This window comes from Hydra vulgaris, chromosome 11 (assembly GCF_038396675.1).
Source record: "Hydra vulgaris chromosome 11, alternate assembly HydraT2T_AEP".
Classification (NCBI taxonomy): Eukaryota; Metazoa; Cnidaria; class Hydrozoa; order Anthoathecata; family Hydridae; genus Hydra; species Hydra vulgaris.
This window is the reverse complement of record NC_088930.1, coordinates 13,065,001-13,081,290: the sequence shown is the minus strand read 5'-3', so window position 1 is coordinate 13,081,290 and position 16,290 is coordinate 13,065,001. Positions and strand designations below refer to the sequence as shown.

The 16,290-nt window shown below is 27.5% G+C and overlaps 1 protein-coding gene across 5 annotated transcripts in view; it reads left to right on the top strand.

The window, feature by feature from the left end:
- LOC101239648 (cilia- and flagella-associated protein 69) overlaps window positions 1–16,290 on the top strand; it is an 81,068-nt gene that overhangs the window by 29,808 nt on the left and 34,970 nt on the right. For all 5 annotated transcript variants that reach the window (XR_010641779.1, XM_065810156.1, XM_065810155.1 and 2 more), the window contains 5 exons: window positions 144–225; window positions 503–563; window positions 11,074–11,108; window positions 11,189–11,703; window positions 11,911–12,075. Coding sequence is in view for 4 of the 5 variants with exons in the window: in XM_065810156.1 (XP_065666228.1) it covers window positions 144–225; window positions 503–563; window positions 11,074–11,108; window positions 11,189–11,703; window positions 11,911–12,075 (858 nt within the window). In the remaining variant the exon portion in view is untranslated. The remainder of the gene's footprint in view (window positions 1–143; window positions 226–502; window positions 564–11,073; window positions 11,109–11,188; window positions 11,704–11,910; window positions 12,076–16,290) is intronic.

The following is a 16,290-nucleotide window of genomic DNA, read 5'->3' as shown; positions in this document are numbered from 1 at the left end:
ATACATACATACATACATACATACATACATACATACTTACATACATACATACTTACATACAAGCATGCACACACACATGTGTGTATGATTTTTCACTAATTGTGACAGTTGTAAAATTTATAAAATTATATATTAAAATTAAGCTCAAAACTGTGATGGTATGCTAAAAGCTGACGTGGGAAATCTGCTTTGCAAAATTTTGTTTGATATGAATTTAAACAACAGGTTTATTTGGTTTTATATTGACAATATTTATAATACAAATATCTGAGGTAAAAACTTTCCATTATCAGTTCTTAAATAAATTATGAATAATAAAATATTTAATTGATGCTTTTAAATTATAACATTGTTATTCCTTATTAAAACCTTTCATTCTCCATGAACCTTTTATTTCTATAACTTTTTGATCTTCATCACTTTATTTTTTATTTTAATAACTTTAATTATAAAATAATAAACATTTGAAAATTTGAAATTTTGAACAGTTTTTTATCACTAGATCAGTATTTATTGAGATTGGATTTCTTTGGAATCTCTTTGAAAATGGAAATCAAGAAGAAGTAGGTTTTTAATGCATTAGCCTTTCTACTAAATTTGCTAGTCGTTATTATATAATATTGCATTGCATTGTGTTGCTGTCAATTTGAATTTATCATTATAAAGAGAAACTTTGTAGTTAAATTTAGTGTAGAAAAAAATTATTCAAATGACATGATATAAGTATAAAGTTTGGAGGTTATGAGAGTCAAAGTATGTTATATTGAAAAATAGCTTTTAGACATAAGAAAAACTCAATATGGCAACTAAAATTAATTCAATATGGCAGCTAAACTACAAGATAGTGATTATAGTTTAGAATATAGTTTAAAATGTTTATAACATAATGAAGCATGGAGTTTAGTAAATTTTAGCCTCAGTTAATTTAAAAGAATAAATAGCATTTATAGTTAAAGATATAATTAAAAAGTAATAAAAAAAGCTTTAAAAAAATGGAGATATCATTTTGATATTTATATTTAACAAGTATCGTGGCTATATTAACAAATAAAAGAATAATCGTTACCATTTTTAACATGACTAAGAGGGTTATAACAATACCAGTTCATGAGAAGTTTATATTGTTAGGTTTATATTGCTAATAAGTTTGCACTGACATGGACTTATTGTCTGTTTTTACCTTTCAGCCTTATTTATTTGGATGTAGCAATCTTGCATTTGTATCTACAACCTTTTAAAATTGATCTTTCATGTACAAATTCTTGTGTAATGCACCCATGACTAAAACTAACCCTTATATTATTGTTTTATTAAATTTGTCTTGTTAAATTATGGCTTGTTTCATTAAATTTGTTAACCACAATCATATATGCAAGGATGGTTTTGATAAGTTAAAAACGGATTTACGTTTTACTCTAGTAAAAAAATTACATGTGCGTTAAACCCAAGTTGGTGAAAATTGTCTGAGTACATAACATACTGAGTACAAAACATCTCATAAAAGCTTTGGCATTTTTAACAGTGGAAATAGCAAAAGTAATTGAGTTAAATCACATTGTATTCCTGAAATTGAACTCCGACACATGCCAATAAATCTCAAGTCATATTGCCCAAAAACTATTTTGTGCTCCTTCAGCAGATATAAAGTTTCTATAAATCATCATCTCACCAGTATTCTTTATTGCAGAGACATGAGCTAATTTTAAAGGAAATCCTTTTTGATAAATCACACAGTACTGTAAGTATAAGATATTTTTAATTTATAATGTCAAATAAAACACTTAATTTCCTGAATATGCAACTTCTAATAAAATTTTCTTGATTTTCATAATTTACAGCATTTTTTTTAATATTTTAATGAGATTCACAATACTATTTATCACAATAAAATATGTTAAGTAGCTCTCCTTAGTTCAAAGTAAATTCAATTAGTTTGTTATCATATTAACCATGTCTGGAACAAGGAAATCACACAACCTCAACAAAACAGCACTACAACTGGTTTAAATCATTAGCAATGGCAATCAAGTTACTACAAGAACAGAATATCAACTTCTCAAACCAAGTAAGAGTTCTGAAAGATGCTGATCAAAAAAACCAACTAATTTACCAACTAAAGACTAGAACAAATGACCTTGAGAAGGAAGAAATAGAAACAAAAATATTGATAGGCAATAATGAACATTCCAGCTCTCTAATTATACAACCATTAGCCATATTTACCTCTTTATTCAATAAGAATATGACCAAGGAAGAAATAATTATGATCACAAAGATGAAATGAGAACTGGGTAAAAACAAACTCATTGAAGGCAATGTTGCTCTTAGTAATATTTAATCATTTCAGGGGTCTGCAGATGAAACAAAGCATTAAGACAATCAATTAATAAAAGAAATGCTAACCATACTACAAGTATGTCAGTAAGTATGAAGTAAGTGAAATCCTTCGCTTCTAGATTAATGCGTCATTTTTATGTAGTTAATTAGAGACTACAGTAGCAAAATTAAATTTGCCTGGTAGTAATTGCAGAATCGATAATTTCAGTAGTTTTCAATTATCTACTAATAATCTTCTTATCAACACAGACCAGATATGGTTCAGATCATATAGTGGAAATGCATTTTATATTATAACATCCAACCATCCTACTTTGACGCTATCTAGCTTCATAGCACAGTGCCAAGTTAGGTATGGTATATACTAGTATACAAATTTGAAAAATTCCTCATTAGGTGCATTTACAGAGAGCCCTCTACAAACAAAGAACTAAGTAAATCAATTAACTATATAATCAATTAACAATTATAGCTAAAGTTAGAGATATAGTGCTCCTAGTAGTTGGTGATTTCAATTACTCTGACATACTATGGACAGCAGCTGATGGCAGCACAAAAATAAGCATCATCAAATTCTTGGAGTCAATATTGCTGGCTTAGCAAAGTATATCACAAAGCCTACATTTAGCTAAAATACTCTAGATCTGGTACTGATTGACTTTCACTACAGAGTTATGGAAATCAACATTTGTCCACCACTCGCTAGCTCTATCAAAAACACTTTCATTTCAAATTTAGTAGAGGTGAATATAAAATCTAAATAATTTTTTGCAGAAGTGGCAGAAACAATTTGAAGAGTACAAAAACAATCCTATTGTAAAGAAGGATTAGCCAAACTCTTTTCTGCTAGATGCATATCAACTTATAAACAAAGAGCAAAATCAAAATAGTTTATAACACACGTTTAACTTCTAACAAATGAAAAATTTAATCTCAAGTAGTAAACGACCAGGGTTGATATTTGACCAGGGTCGGGGCTGGGTTTAATAAAAAATAGTTGGGGCCAGGGCAGGGGCTGGGTTTGTGATCAGGGCTGCATAAACATTTATACATCCTAAAGTATATCTTTTTTATGCAAAATTTATGTTATATTTTTTATATATATGCGTATATAAACATCATTATGACCAACATGATCCAGAGGTGTGGTGGCCCCAAAGGCTAAGCGGGATTCTCGCATGGGCTTTTCACTTTTTCATCTAAATATGGGCCTTTTGGCAAATTATAATTTTTTCTACATTTTAAAGAAATTCCACAAGCATTTAAAATATTTATGTTAGCACAAATTAAATTTTTATTAATCACTTGATTTAAAGTCTTCAACTTTGAGCGCAATTATATTAGTATTTTGCATAATAATAATAATGAAAACAAAGTAGATGTTTTGAGGTGTATTATGATATTTTTTTCATGAGAAAAATAATGAACTTATAAACGGTTTTTAACGTAGTGTTGACAAAATAAATTAAAGAAAGTCCACATACCCAACAATAATAATAGCTATTATTATTGTTGGACTTAATTTAACTTAATTTAACCACAAAACATTTTTCTTAAATAAATTAAAGCGCAATACAATTACTATATAGTAATTGTATTGCGTTTTAATTCATTTAAGAAAAATGTCTTGGTGTTAAATTTTAAATTAAGTTTTATATAAATAAGGATCAAACTCATGTTTTGCATATTTGTAACGTTTCGAAACAGATATAAACTTCTTTAATAATAAATAAAGTTTATATTTTTATACAGTTTATATTATTGTGTGTAAATAAAGAAATCACTCCGTAATATCTTGTTCTCAGACAGATTAAAAAAAGGATGATGAAATGCTAAATGAAACTACATTAAAAAAACTTTTATGTTTAAACTATGTCAATAACGGCACCATTTTTAAAGCGGCATTTTAGCTGTTGTGAGTTTATGCGAAAATGTTAAAAAAAGTTAAAACACCGAATTAAACAAAAGTATAAACTAAAAAGAATTTTCTCATAAAATAAAAGAATTTCTTATTTTTCAAGATTTTCCATATTTATTTTAGAAAAAAAATTATATAAAATTTAAAAAAATTTATATTATTATACAATAAAATATATATATCATTATATAGTAATAGAAAAATTAAAATCTTTGATTTTTAATTTTGTGTGGCGATATTCTTCAAACAATAAAATACTAATCATATTTGCTTGCGTTAAAGTTGTGTTTTAAGAAAATCAAAACAAAAATGGTCGCTGTATTGTGTTGTTACCATTTTTTTATTTTGAAGTATTACAAACAATATTATTAATTACAAATTGTATTATCTCAACTTGTTGGTTTGTATTAATGATTTGTTAGAATAAGGTCAGTTATTATATATATATATATATATATATATATATATATATATATATATATATATATATATATATATATATATATATATATATATATATATATATATATATATATATATATATATATATATATATATTAATATATATGTATATATATATATATATATATATATATATATATATATATATATATATATATACATATATATATATATACATATATATATATATATACATATATATATATTTTTTCGTATAGGCCTTTACATCAAGCATATATGGTAAAATCCCGCATATATAGGCCTTTTAATAAAAATCCCGCATATATAGGCCTTTTAATAAAAATCCCGCATAGGCTTTTTAGAGCCACCACGCCCTTGACATGATCATCATAGTCATCATCATGATCATCATCATCATCATCATCATGATTATTATCTGATCATCTCATTTGGCAAATACTGCACCATATAAATATGTAAGGATATTGTATGCCAGCATCTAAATAAATAGCAAACCTATATGTTTATATTCATAATATGTATATGTAAAGCTCATTTTGGAAAGCTTTTATTCCTTTTTTTTAATTTAAAGCTAAACCTCATTCTTCTCCGCATTTTTCACCATCTTGAGCAGTTGCTTTATTAAACTTTAATCATTTTTTCATATTTTTTAAAAGATGAAAAAATATCTCTCTTATGATCAAATGTCCTCTTCTTATTCCAAGAAGCCAATGTAAAAAGGTTCTGTCTGATGTTAAGCTCTGTTAATCTCAATTTACTAAATCTTGTATGTTCTCAGATATCTCAGATGTTAAGTTCTAGAGACTTTTGGTTAGTCTTCAACAGTCTCATTAACTAAAGTAAGTCTAAAATTTAATCTCTAATTCATGGGTCTGATCTTTTTACTTCTCCCCAGAATAAAGCAGAGTTATTTGCAATGAAATCTTACTCTAATTTGACTCTTGAATCTAATGGCCATACTCTTCCTGCCAGTTAAACAGGTTAACTCATTGTTTAACATCAAAATCACTCTGGCTTCCAATGCTAAAGTTAATTCTCAATTAACAACTTCTACAGTTTGTGCTACAGACAAGATTTCCATCATAGTCTTTAAAAAGTGTTCTCCAGAACTCTCTTCAATTTTTGCTAAATTTTTAAAAAGTGCTAAATAAATGGTTCCAATTTTTCAAAACTCTAGAATCAGTTTTCACTCTGTTATTAGTTTCTTTATGTAAAAGTTTTGAGATTAACTTATTTATTTCTAACTGCAGTATTAAGTTATTCTTGAAAGCCTACACACTTCTTTATTTTAAATAACTTTAAGGGTACCACAAGGTTCTATCTTAGCTTCTGTATTGTTTTTTATCTACAATATTGATCTTCATGAAAATTTTAGATCTAAAGTGGCTTACTTTGCTGACAACTCAACTTTATATCCTTCTCTTGACAAAAAATCTTCACTTTTTGATTGTTTAGAACAAGCAGCTGATTTTCAATCTGATCTCTCTTCTGTAACAGCCTAAGGCTTGCAGTGGCTTATAAATTTAAATTCTGGACTTAAAATCCAAAGTGTTAGACAACAAAACTCATTTACTGCAAAAACTATACTTTAATAAACAAAACTATATTTACTGAAAAAAAATATTGAAATAATGTTAGCATTGCTATATTGATGAATAACAACCCTATTACTCTCAGACGAAGTCTAAAAGCACATTGTAAATGTAATTAGACCTGCTTTATCTGCCAAGCTTGAACCACTCTCCCATTATTGTAAGGTTGCATTTCTTTTTTCTAAAAATACTATCATAGTCAATGCTCAAACAAGCTATCATCTCTATTACGATAAACCAAAACTCATTCTTGCTCAGCTTCTTATTCAACAAGTTGCATCCTTTTACTGTGTCTGTCCCTTTATGCTATAAAAACTTTTATTAATCCAGTTTTTTTCCTTGAACATTAAAAAAACCTTATAATTCCTACTTATCTTCATGTTTTCCTTTTTTATACAACATACAAGTCTTCAGTTATACATTTCCTAGTATTTTAACTTATTCTCTATTTAAAGTAATTCATAACTTAATAGTGGTTGCTTGCAATCTTGTTGGAAATAAATTAGAGTGTAAAATCGTACAAATATATGCCAGTATTTAATGAATGGTACATGTAAGCATAAAATTATAATATATAAAGTATTATAAAATTTTTTCTAGCCCCGGCTATCAACCCCTGCTAAACTTTATAATTTTGGCGGGGCCATAGCTGGATTTGCAAAAAGTCTCATTTTCTGTCAGGGTCGGCGTCCCGGTCACTTACTAATCTCAAATGCTTGCCAGCTTCATTTAAATATTACCCAATAAACAAAGCAACCTGCAAGCAGCTGAAAAAAGACATTATTACTTCCCCTAAATATTATGAATCAAAACTTGTGTCATTTTAAAAATTTATCCAAAAATAGTTTACCAATATACCAACAGCTAAAAAAACACAGTTCCTAATTTTAATTCTAAGAATATATGCCATAGACATAAAAAATTACTTGACAAAGCAGAATACCTTAATAAACAGTTCGAATCCGCATTTTCCAAAGTTGATTACAAACTGTTGGCAAAGAGATTTTTTTCATAAACAATGTAGTTGGCATATGGAATAAACTTCCAGATTTTGTCAAAAACTTAAATATAACAAACCTGTTAAAAATTGCCTATAATGCCCACATAAAAATGATATCTAAAACTATATACGTACAATCCAGCTTTCATAGTTGACTATATCCTTTTGGTCTACTTTGCTTTCAGATGCATCTTATGGTTATTGTTATTATTATTATTATTATTATCGTTATTAAATTATTTTGAGGTCAATGCTAATATGTATAATGTATAAATTTAAACATAAAACACCAGGTTGAAGAAGTATGTATTAATTTATTCTGTTAAAAATTATTTCAATTAGTTATACAGAGATATTTCAACTTCTAATTGTTGGAGCTCTTTTTCAATCTAAGATGTTAGAAGTTGTTGTACTGCAAAGTACAACGACTTCTAAAACTAATTTTTAGTTTGATTTTGAGTTTGTTGTGTTAGGCAGGGTACTTAATTTTTTTAAAATTAGGTTGTTTCCTTTTCATACGCTCAAACACTCCTTGCCATTGACTATTTTCGACGTTCCTACCAGAATCTCTATTCATACCTGAATTTTGAGTGTCAAAATAAATAAATTGTATCTATAAAGTTTTCTGGATAACTCTTTTATAAATTTTTTTTTTGAATTTAACAACCTTACATTAAATGAATGGTATTATCTTTGCAAGTTTTGCTATGTTCAGCCAATCCTGAGTCTGTCCATTTTCCATGAAATATTTAATACTGGTGTTGTTTCATTCTAGTTTATATCAAACTGCCTGTTTTGTCTATATATTTTGATCTGCATTTACATGGAATAAGATAAACATTCGGATTACTATTTTTTTGTAATTTTGATTGGCTACAAGAGCAGAGAATTACCATCAGTTTAGGATTAGCTGAAAAATGGTTTTGATTCCAAATTTTGAAAAAGTTTGTTTTAATTTTATACTTAAATTTGGAATTCAGTGTAAGTTAATGAATTTGTTGTAGTTGATACCGTTATTTTTTGGTCTATTTGCGTCTCTCAAAAAAGGTTAGGAAAGGTTAAAAAGCTTGATAATTGAGTAACTTATTAGATTAAACTTTACTGTATTAAACTAAAAGCTTATGTTTTATTGACTTCAGCAAATCCAAATTTAACTGTTTTTAGACCTGATATTAATCTATTTTTCAGAAATGAGAAGAATTAGAAGTGGATCCTGTGGTCAGTCAGTTGTTGTCACAGGCCAATGATCAGACAAAGATAAGACTTCCAAACTTATCCCAAAATCAATATCAAAAAATTATTTTGATATTCAAATTAAGTGAAATTTTATTAAAATTTTAAAAATAATAATTATAATTTATAGCATTAACTTTTTAAAAAAGTTTTAAAACGATAGTGTTTATGCAATACAATCAAAAAAAAACTTTTCATCAATCATGCTTCAGCCTCATGATTGATAAATATTAACATTCGTGTGACATATGTTGACATATTATAACACTATAATAAAATTTCAAAATCAAATAAAAATTATTGTACAATAAAAATAGTAACAAAAATTTATTTTGTTTTCTTTGTTTTAGTTTCAGTTTATATTTTGGTTTTTAAAGTGTTCAATTACAAAAAAAAAAACTTTTTTGTAGTTGAACATAACCAAGTGTAAGTAGCATAATGGAATTTGGAATTAAAGTATTGCTTTTATGCTTGTAGCATATTTTCAATTTTTATATCATATTTTTATGCTTGTATATAACGGGTGATGCGGAAGTTATCGAACAAAATAAAAACGTCAATAACTTATTTATAAATAAAAAAATCGAACTACTATTATATTTTTTTTAAATAAAGCATTTATCTTTTAATAAAAATATATTATTTTTTATATGAAAAAACACCACCATCTGCAATTGATCTCAATTTTGCTCTGACGTCTTTCATATGCGACTGTAAAAAGTTTAAATCAATTTCTTGTAGTTTAGTTTAATGCAATCAATCAAAACTTGCTCTGTTGAAGCTTGCCAATCTCCCTTGTAAACCTTCTGTGCCAAATGTCCCCAAAAATTTTCAATTGGTCGTGCTTGAGGCACATTTGGGGGATTGGATTCATTATCAATGTAATAGACATATTGGTCCATCCAATTTAGAGAATCTTTAGAATAATGAGAACTTGCTAAATCTGGCCAAAATAAATAGTTAAAGTCTCCATGATACTTGTGAATAAATGTAAGAAGTCGTTTTTCTAAACATTCATTAATATAGATTGATGAATTGATCGCTACAGCTTTGGAAGTGCGAAACAATGGCTCGGACATACCACGGTCAGATATGGCTATCCACATTAATAATTTTTTTGGAAATTTCTCTTTTCCTATAAAACAAACACTTTCTGGGCATGTCTTTCTGTTGTTTGTGTAGTATCCAGAATTTCCAGGCATGTTGTCCCCTGCAAAACAAAAGTATTTTTCGTCATCGATGACTAGAAGTGATTTTGTGTTATAGAGTTGGTTAACTAGTTTCCTGCTTCTTTTCTTTGCCTATATTTGTTGTTCTATAGTGTATTTTGGATTCTTTTCACATTTTCTATATTTAATATTCATTTTTTTTAACTGACGACCAATTGTCGATTGATTTACACCGAATTTAATACCTATTTTTCTCTGACTGACCCCTTTTCGATTGGTGACAAGTCTCGTTAATTCGGCTTTCTTTTCTCTAGTCCAGGATGTCGGATGACCAGGGTGCTTTCTATCAGAAAACGATTGAACAGTTTCAAGTCTTTTTAGGTTATCATATATTGTACTTTGAGCAAATCCTTCCTTTTCAACATGATTTACGATTTTTTTTTTGTTATATTATTTTTATTTACAAAAAACATTTTTAGTCGCTTTCGAAAAGATTCTCGTTCAGCTGCATTTAACCTCATTTTACCACAAAAACTGATTATTATGCTTAAATAATAATCAGTTTTTGTGATAAAATCAAAGATAAACCCCAAAAACTAATTATTATGCTCAAATAATGAAATTAGGATTTGTCCGATAACTTCCGCATCACCCATTATTTATTATTAAAAAGTATTTGTTTTATATTTTTGACGTAAGCAATAGTTTTATAAAAAAATATATTTTACTCAAAGAAAAAACTTAATTATATTATACCCATAAAATGCAAAAATAGTAAACTGCTTGCTTTGTAAAATAATTTTTTTGTCCCCTTGAAGTTGCAATAAATTGAAATATATAAAATTCCTTTGTGCTTTATCTTTTAATTACCTTTTTATTTTTGAAATTTATTTAACAAAATTCAATTACTAAAAAAGACACAAATAAATTTTCATTAAACATTTTTTTTAAGATTATTACATAAAGAAGTTTTTTTTTTTCAATAGTTACTAAAGTGCAATTAGTGTACATATCAGGCCCGTAGCAACTGGGGGGGCAGCAGGGGCATTTGCCCCCCAATAATTTTTCAAGCAAATAATTTTGAAGAAATCGACTGAAAAAATGACTAAAAAAAAAAAAGGTCCTCAAAACTATTTTAGGGTAGTACTGTCCCTCTAATATAATTTTTGTTCCTTAGGGCCTGCATATGACAAATAATAGTGTGCTTCTTAAATCCTAATTTTTTCTATAATGGTAAATTAGATGAGAATAAGATAATTAAATAAGAATATACAAGTATAAATAAAATTAAAAGAATATTTATAAATGTTGATTGGAATTTTGTTAAAGAGTTTTGTAGCCAATTAAGTTATTATTATGATGAGTTAAACAATTATTTAGGTAAGCAAACAAGTTTGCACTGACTTTGGTCTAAGGTTAGTCTTTCACTAAAATTGTAATATAATTTTATAAATAATTTAGTTTATTGAATTTATAGTTTTAATGGTGTTTTTAGTGTAATTAACCAAGTTTTTACTCATCAAGTTTCCAATTGCATCAGTAATTCAGATAAACAATTGCGAAATGATATTCTTATTGTCATTTTATATGCTGCTTCAGCTTCATCTGTTTCTCAAACTTTAAATTCTCAACTACTAAAAACAATTTCTATTTTTGTTTCTTATCCTGAAATTGAAAGCCGTTTAGATCTTGTACAAAACATTAAAATTATTTCATCCCAAGAAGATTTTGAGTTCAAGAAGCAATTAATGATATCACTTGTCTTGTTCTGCAAAGATAAAGCATGTGCCAAAATCTTTTCTGAATATTATGTGATGGCTGCACTTTTCACATATGTCAAACCTATTATCTTACCACTTGACTTTGTTTGGTCAATTACTGAGTTTGAAGAAATACAATTGCAAGCAATGGCAGTACTTGCTTCACTTGTTCCTTATTCTATAGAAGAATACATAAGTTTGCAAGGAAATACAAGGCTTTTATTGCTACTTGAATGGTGTGTCAGTTCAGGTATTTTTAATTTTTTGAATTTTAAAATAATAATTTTTTATAAAGTTTTTTTTGTATATTTAAAAAAATTGTAATACTAAATAATATTAGAATTAAAATAAATGAACTTAATATTAAAGTTTGTTGTTATATTTTTAATTTCTCTTTTATAAACACATTTTGTTCTAATCTGATTTTGAGTTAAATAAACAAAAAATTTTTTTCCAGCTGAGTATAATAGTCATGGAAACTGTTTTTATGGAAAGGGAGGACGAGGGGGAAAAAGAGCTCAGATGAGGTTTTGCATAAGACTGCTAAGAAGTGTGTGTTCAACTGAAAACAAGATTGTATTACAAGATTTATTTGACCAAGGTGCTATCATTCAAATTTCTGGCAAGTTAATTATTTCATGTTTTCTTAGTTAATCATGATTTTTTTTAGTTGGATCTCTCTTTTGAAAAAGATCTTGTTAACAAAACATAAATTACAATTTTTTGTTTAAAAAAAAAGCAACTTAGTATTTCTTTAAATCAAACATGTTTTCATTGTTTTATAAACTTTTTTAACTTCTAGTTTTTTTGTTTTTTTTTAATAAACGATAACGAACCTGTTATTTATTTTTTTAGTTCTTCAGTTTAATTAAAGCAAGTATTTTAGTAATAATAAAAAAAGTTGTCATCCTATTTTTTAATTAAAATCCCTAACAAAAAATGTTTTAAACTTTTTATATACTTTTTATTTTGTTTTCATTTATCAATCATATTTAATTTTTTAATAAATTTCTTAAAGAGATGTTTAGTACATGTAATCAGAGAGTGTTCTGTTTATGTCACATAGTTTACACAAATGTTAACGTAATAAATTGATCTACATAAAATAATATCTACTAAAAGTGGAAATAATTTTTAGATGTCTCATTGAGGCTTAAATTGTTTTAGTCATTTTAATTTTCAACCAATATTGTCATTTTCATTTTAGACCGATTTACTTTTCGACAGATATTATAGTTTTTGATATTCAACGGATTTGAGATTAATTAACCTTAAATTGTTTTTACTGTTTATTTTTTTGTTGTTGTTTTTTTTTCAATTTTACTTTGCTGATAAAATTCAAATCAGCAAAAATAATACAAATAAAAAGAAAGAAAGATGAAGTCATAAATTCAATGAAAAAAACAGTCAGTTGAAAATACATTAGGTTGAAAATTCAGTATGTTGGAAAATAAGTAGTGCATGTTTTAATTTTTTTTAAACATCTTCGCTTCCAACAAGGCTGCAAGCAACCACTAATTAGAGTTGGAAGTTACTGGAAGAGAAAAGATGAAGATTGTAGAGCAAGATAATGATTGACGGACGACTTCAAGGATTGCAAATTATATGAATCAGGAGAGCAAGATGAAGGAAGCGAGTTCCAAAGAACTGATGTTTGAGGAAAAAAACTAGACAAGTAAGAGTTTTAGGAGCACTTAGAAACAGTCACAGAAAAAGGGTGAGACTTAATTGAATGACAAGTAACACAAGAATGGATTTTAGTACAAGAGACACTAGCCCTTTAGAGCAGTGCCCACAAAAATAAATGGTAGTATCATCAGCAAACAATGCCACCTTAGATGTGAGAATATCTGGAAGATCGTTGATGTAAATTAAAAAGAGTATAGGGCCAAGGATAGAACCTTGAGGAACCCCTGAAGTTACAGAATAAGAAGAGTGTTGTCCATAGAGGACAACTTTTATGCTACGATTGGAAAGGAAGGATTCAATAATCTTAAAGATGTTGCCAAATACACCATAAGAAGAAAGCTTATGGAAAAGAAGAAAGCTTATGGAAAAAACCAGCATGCCAAACTGTATCAAAAGCTTTTGAAATGTCAAGAGCGATAGCCTTAACCTCTCCACCTTTATCTAATGCACAATAAAACCCATCGTTTATTACTGTTAGCAAATCAGCTGTAGAACAAGAAGATTGAAATCCATATTGATGGTCAGAAAGTAAGTTATTAGATTCAAGATGACAAATTAAGTGTTTGTTAATTAAAGATTCAAAAACCTTGCTTATGATAGGATTATTAGTAGATATGATAGATTATTATAAGTAAATTGTAAAAATCAAAAGTTGTCGTTTGAAAATCAAAATTATCAGAATTTTTGTTTTTAGAAATTTCAAAATTAGGTTCAATTATAGGTCACTGTTCTATTTATGGGCCTGTTTTAGACAGCATTCTATATATTCCAGTATAAACTTTTTTAAAATAGTTTTAAAAAGTTAATAATGTTTAATAAATGATAACTACCATTCTGTTAATTGTTTGGCTTTTTGAAATCAATGATTTATTTTATCTATAATGGAGTTTACAAAGTGTGTTAAGCTTATAAAAAACAATGACAATTTGAAAGCAATGTTATCTCCCTGAATCAACTTTTGTTAAATTAAAGGACTAATGAAGGGCATTGCCATTTATCAAGTATGGAATATTATTATTATTGTTATTATAATTGTTTTGAGTTAAGTTTTTCATCATAGAATAGAATAGATGAGAAATATAATGGTGGACCAAGGATGGAGTTTTGTGAAACTCCAGAAGTTACTGAAAATGAAGATGATTGTTGTTCATCAATGACGACTTTAACAATCCAATTATAAAGGAGTGGTTCAATAGTTTTTAAACTTTTCTAGATACACCATATAAGAGAGCTTATGGGAAAAGACCAGCATGCCACATTTATCTTAAGTCTTTAATAACTGATGCATGAAAAAATCTTTTATTTTTATGTTTACCTTAGTAACTAGTGGTGTAATGATAGAGTGCTTACTTTGTTAAATTAAATGATTCACAGAGGATATAATAACAGAAAAAAAAATTAGTCTCTTTGACTATAGTGTCCCCCACCCTTGACCTTGGGCAAGTAAATATGTTTGAAAACAATAAAGGAAATAAAAACTTTCTTGCTATTCTGAATCCAAGAGATTACATTAAAGGCACAATTTTCAGTAAATAAAAGTCACAAAAGGAATCCTAGTATGCCTTATGGTAGAAGAAAAAGGTGTGATGTTAAGGTGAATCTAATGTAGATAAAGTACAAAATAAAAGATTTAGCAAGATCATGAAATTATCTGAACCACCTAAGTTCCAGCAGGGTCAGTGGTACTAAAGCCAAAAGGGTTCAGTGTGATAAGCATTAAAGTCACCAATAATAGCAATATTCCCCAATAGATAAAGGAAAAAGACTTGGTTAGCAACTCCACATCACAGCAAAAAATATTTGATTTTCATGAACTTTCTCAAATTCTCAAATTTTTTTTTTTTTTAACTAAGCTAAAATAAAAAAAATTGTTGCATGAATGTTTTTTCATAAGAATTTTTTAAAGGTGAATAATTTCCAAGTACCAAAACATGTCAAATTTGTTTGAAAACTTCCATATAAATTTAAAAAAGGATAAGGAATCTTATAGAATAAGGAACCTTTTTAATATTCATACATAATTTTTTAGTTCTTAGCTTTTAAAAACTTTAAGCTTGGTTTATTAAGAAAAAAATATATTTTAAAAGATTCCCTGTAAAAAAAGTAAGTAGAGCTTTTTCTTTATTCAAACCAAGTATTTATTTATGTTTTTTTGAAAAATTGGCACTTAAGAATTTTCTTTAGAAACGATGTATATTATGCTATTTTTCCTTTGCATATTGTTTGTTTTGATTTTTGCGCTTGATTTTTTTGTTTTGGTGTCATTTTACAGCAAACTTTACATACTTAAGTATGAGGTGTTTTGTCAAAAAGTCATCAGATTTTTCAGCACAGAAATGCAATATTTTCGGATCCACTTCTAAAGTTTAAAGACCCCTCAATTTGTATGTCTTTTTAAGCTCTATACAACTATGTTAATCATATATGAATATGTAAACAAAAAAAAATGCCTGTAGAATGGCTAGCTTAGTCTATTTGATCATACATTAAAATGAGTGTACTTTTAAAAAGTAGCAGAATGGTAAAGAACAAAGAAAAACAGTGAAATGGTAAGCAAAAGCATATTAAAAGAACAGTCAAAGAGTTTGAGGGATTTGATTTCAGTACAAATAGGTAAATTGATACATAAGTATATGCTTAACTCAAACATGTGACTATAGGAGTCTTTGAGAATGAAAGAATAATAGCGATCTACATAGAGATCAGGAAATTGAACTAAATTTATATTAGTCTCACAAAGAGTAAGTCAGTGGAATTTTGCAAGAGATAAGATTCTAAAGATAAAAAGTTACTTTGAAAAAAATTGTGTTTTAAATACTTCACAGGTAAAAGATCTTGTATCTTTACATTGTAAAATCAATCTCACTCATTTCTATTTAGTCGTATTTTAAGTTGATTGTTGAAAAGTATTTTTTTGTGACCAAAAATTTTTTGATATTTTTTAATGATTTTATCATGTTACTAATTACCAGGCTTGGCTTACAAGGTGTGCAGCCTGGTTTTTCAAACAAGGCCCCCATTTTGAGAAGACCCTACCCCCCAAAAAAGAAAAAAATTAGTTTTGGAACTTCTCAAGCATGCTGCTGCAACACAGGATTAGTGCACACTGCACAGCTCCTTTATCAATTGTCCTATCAATTGATATGTG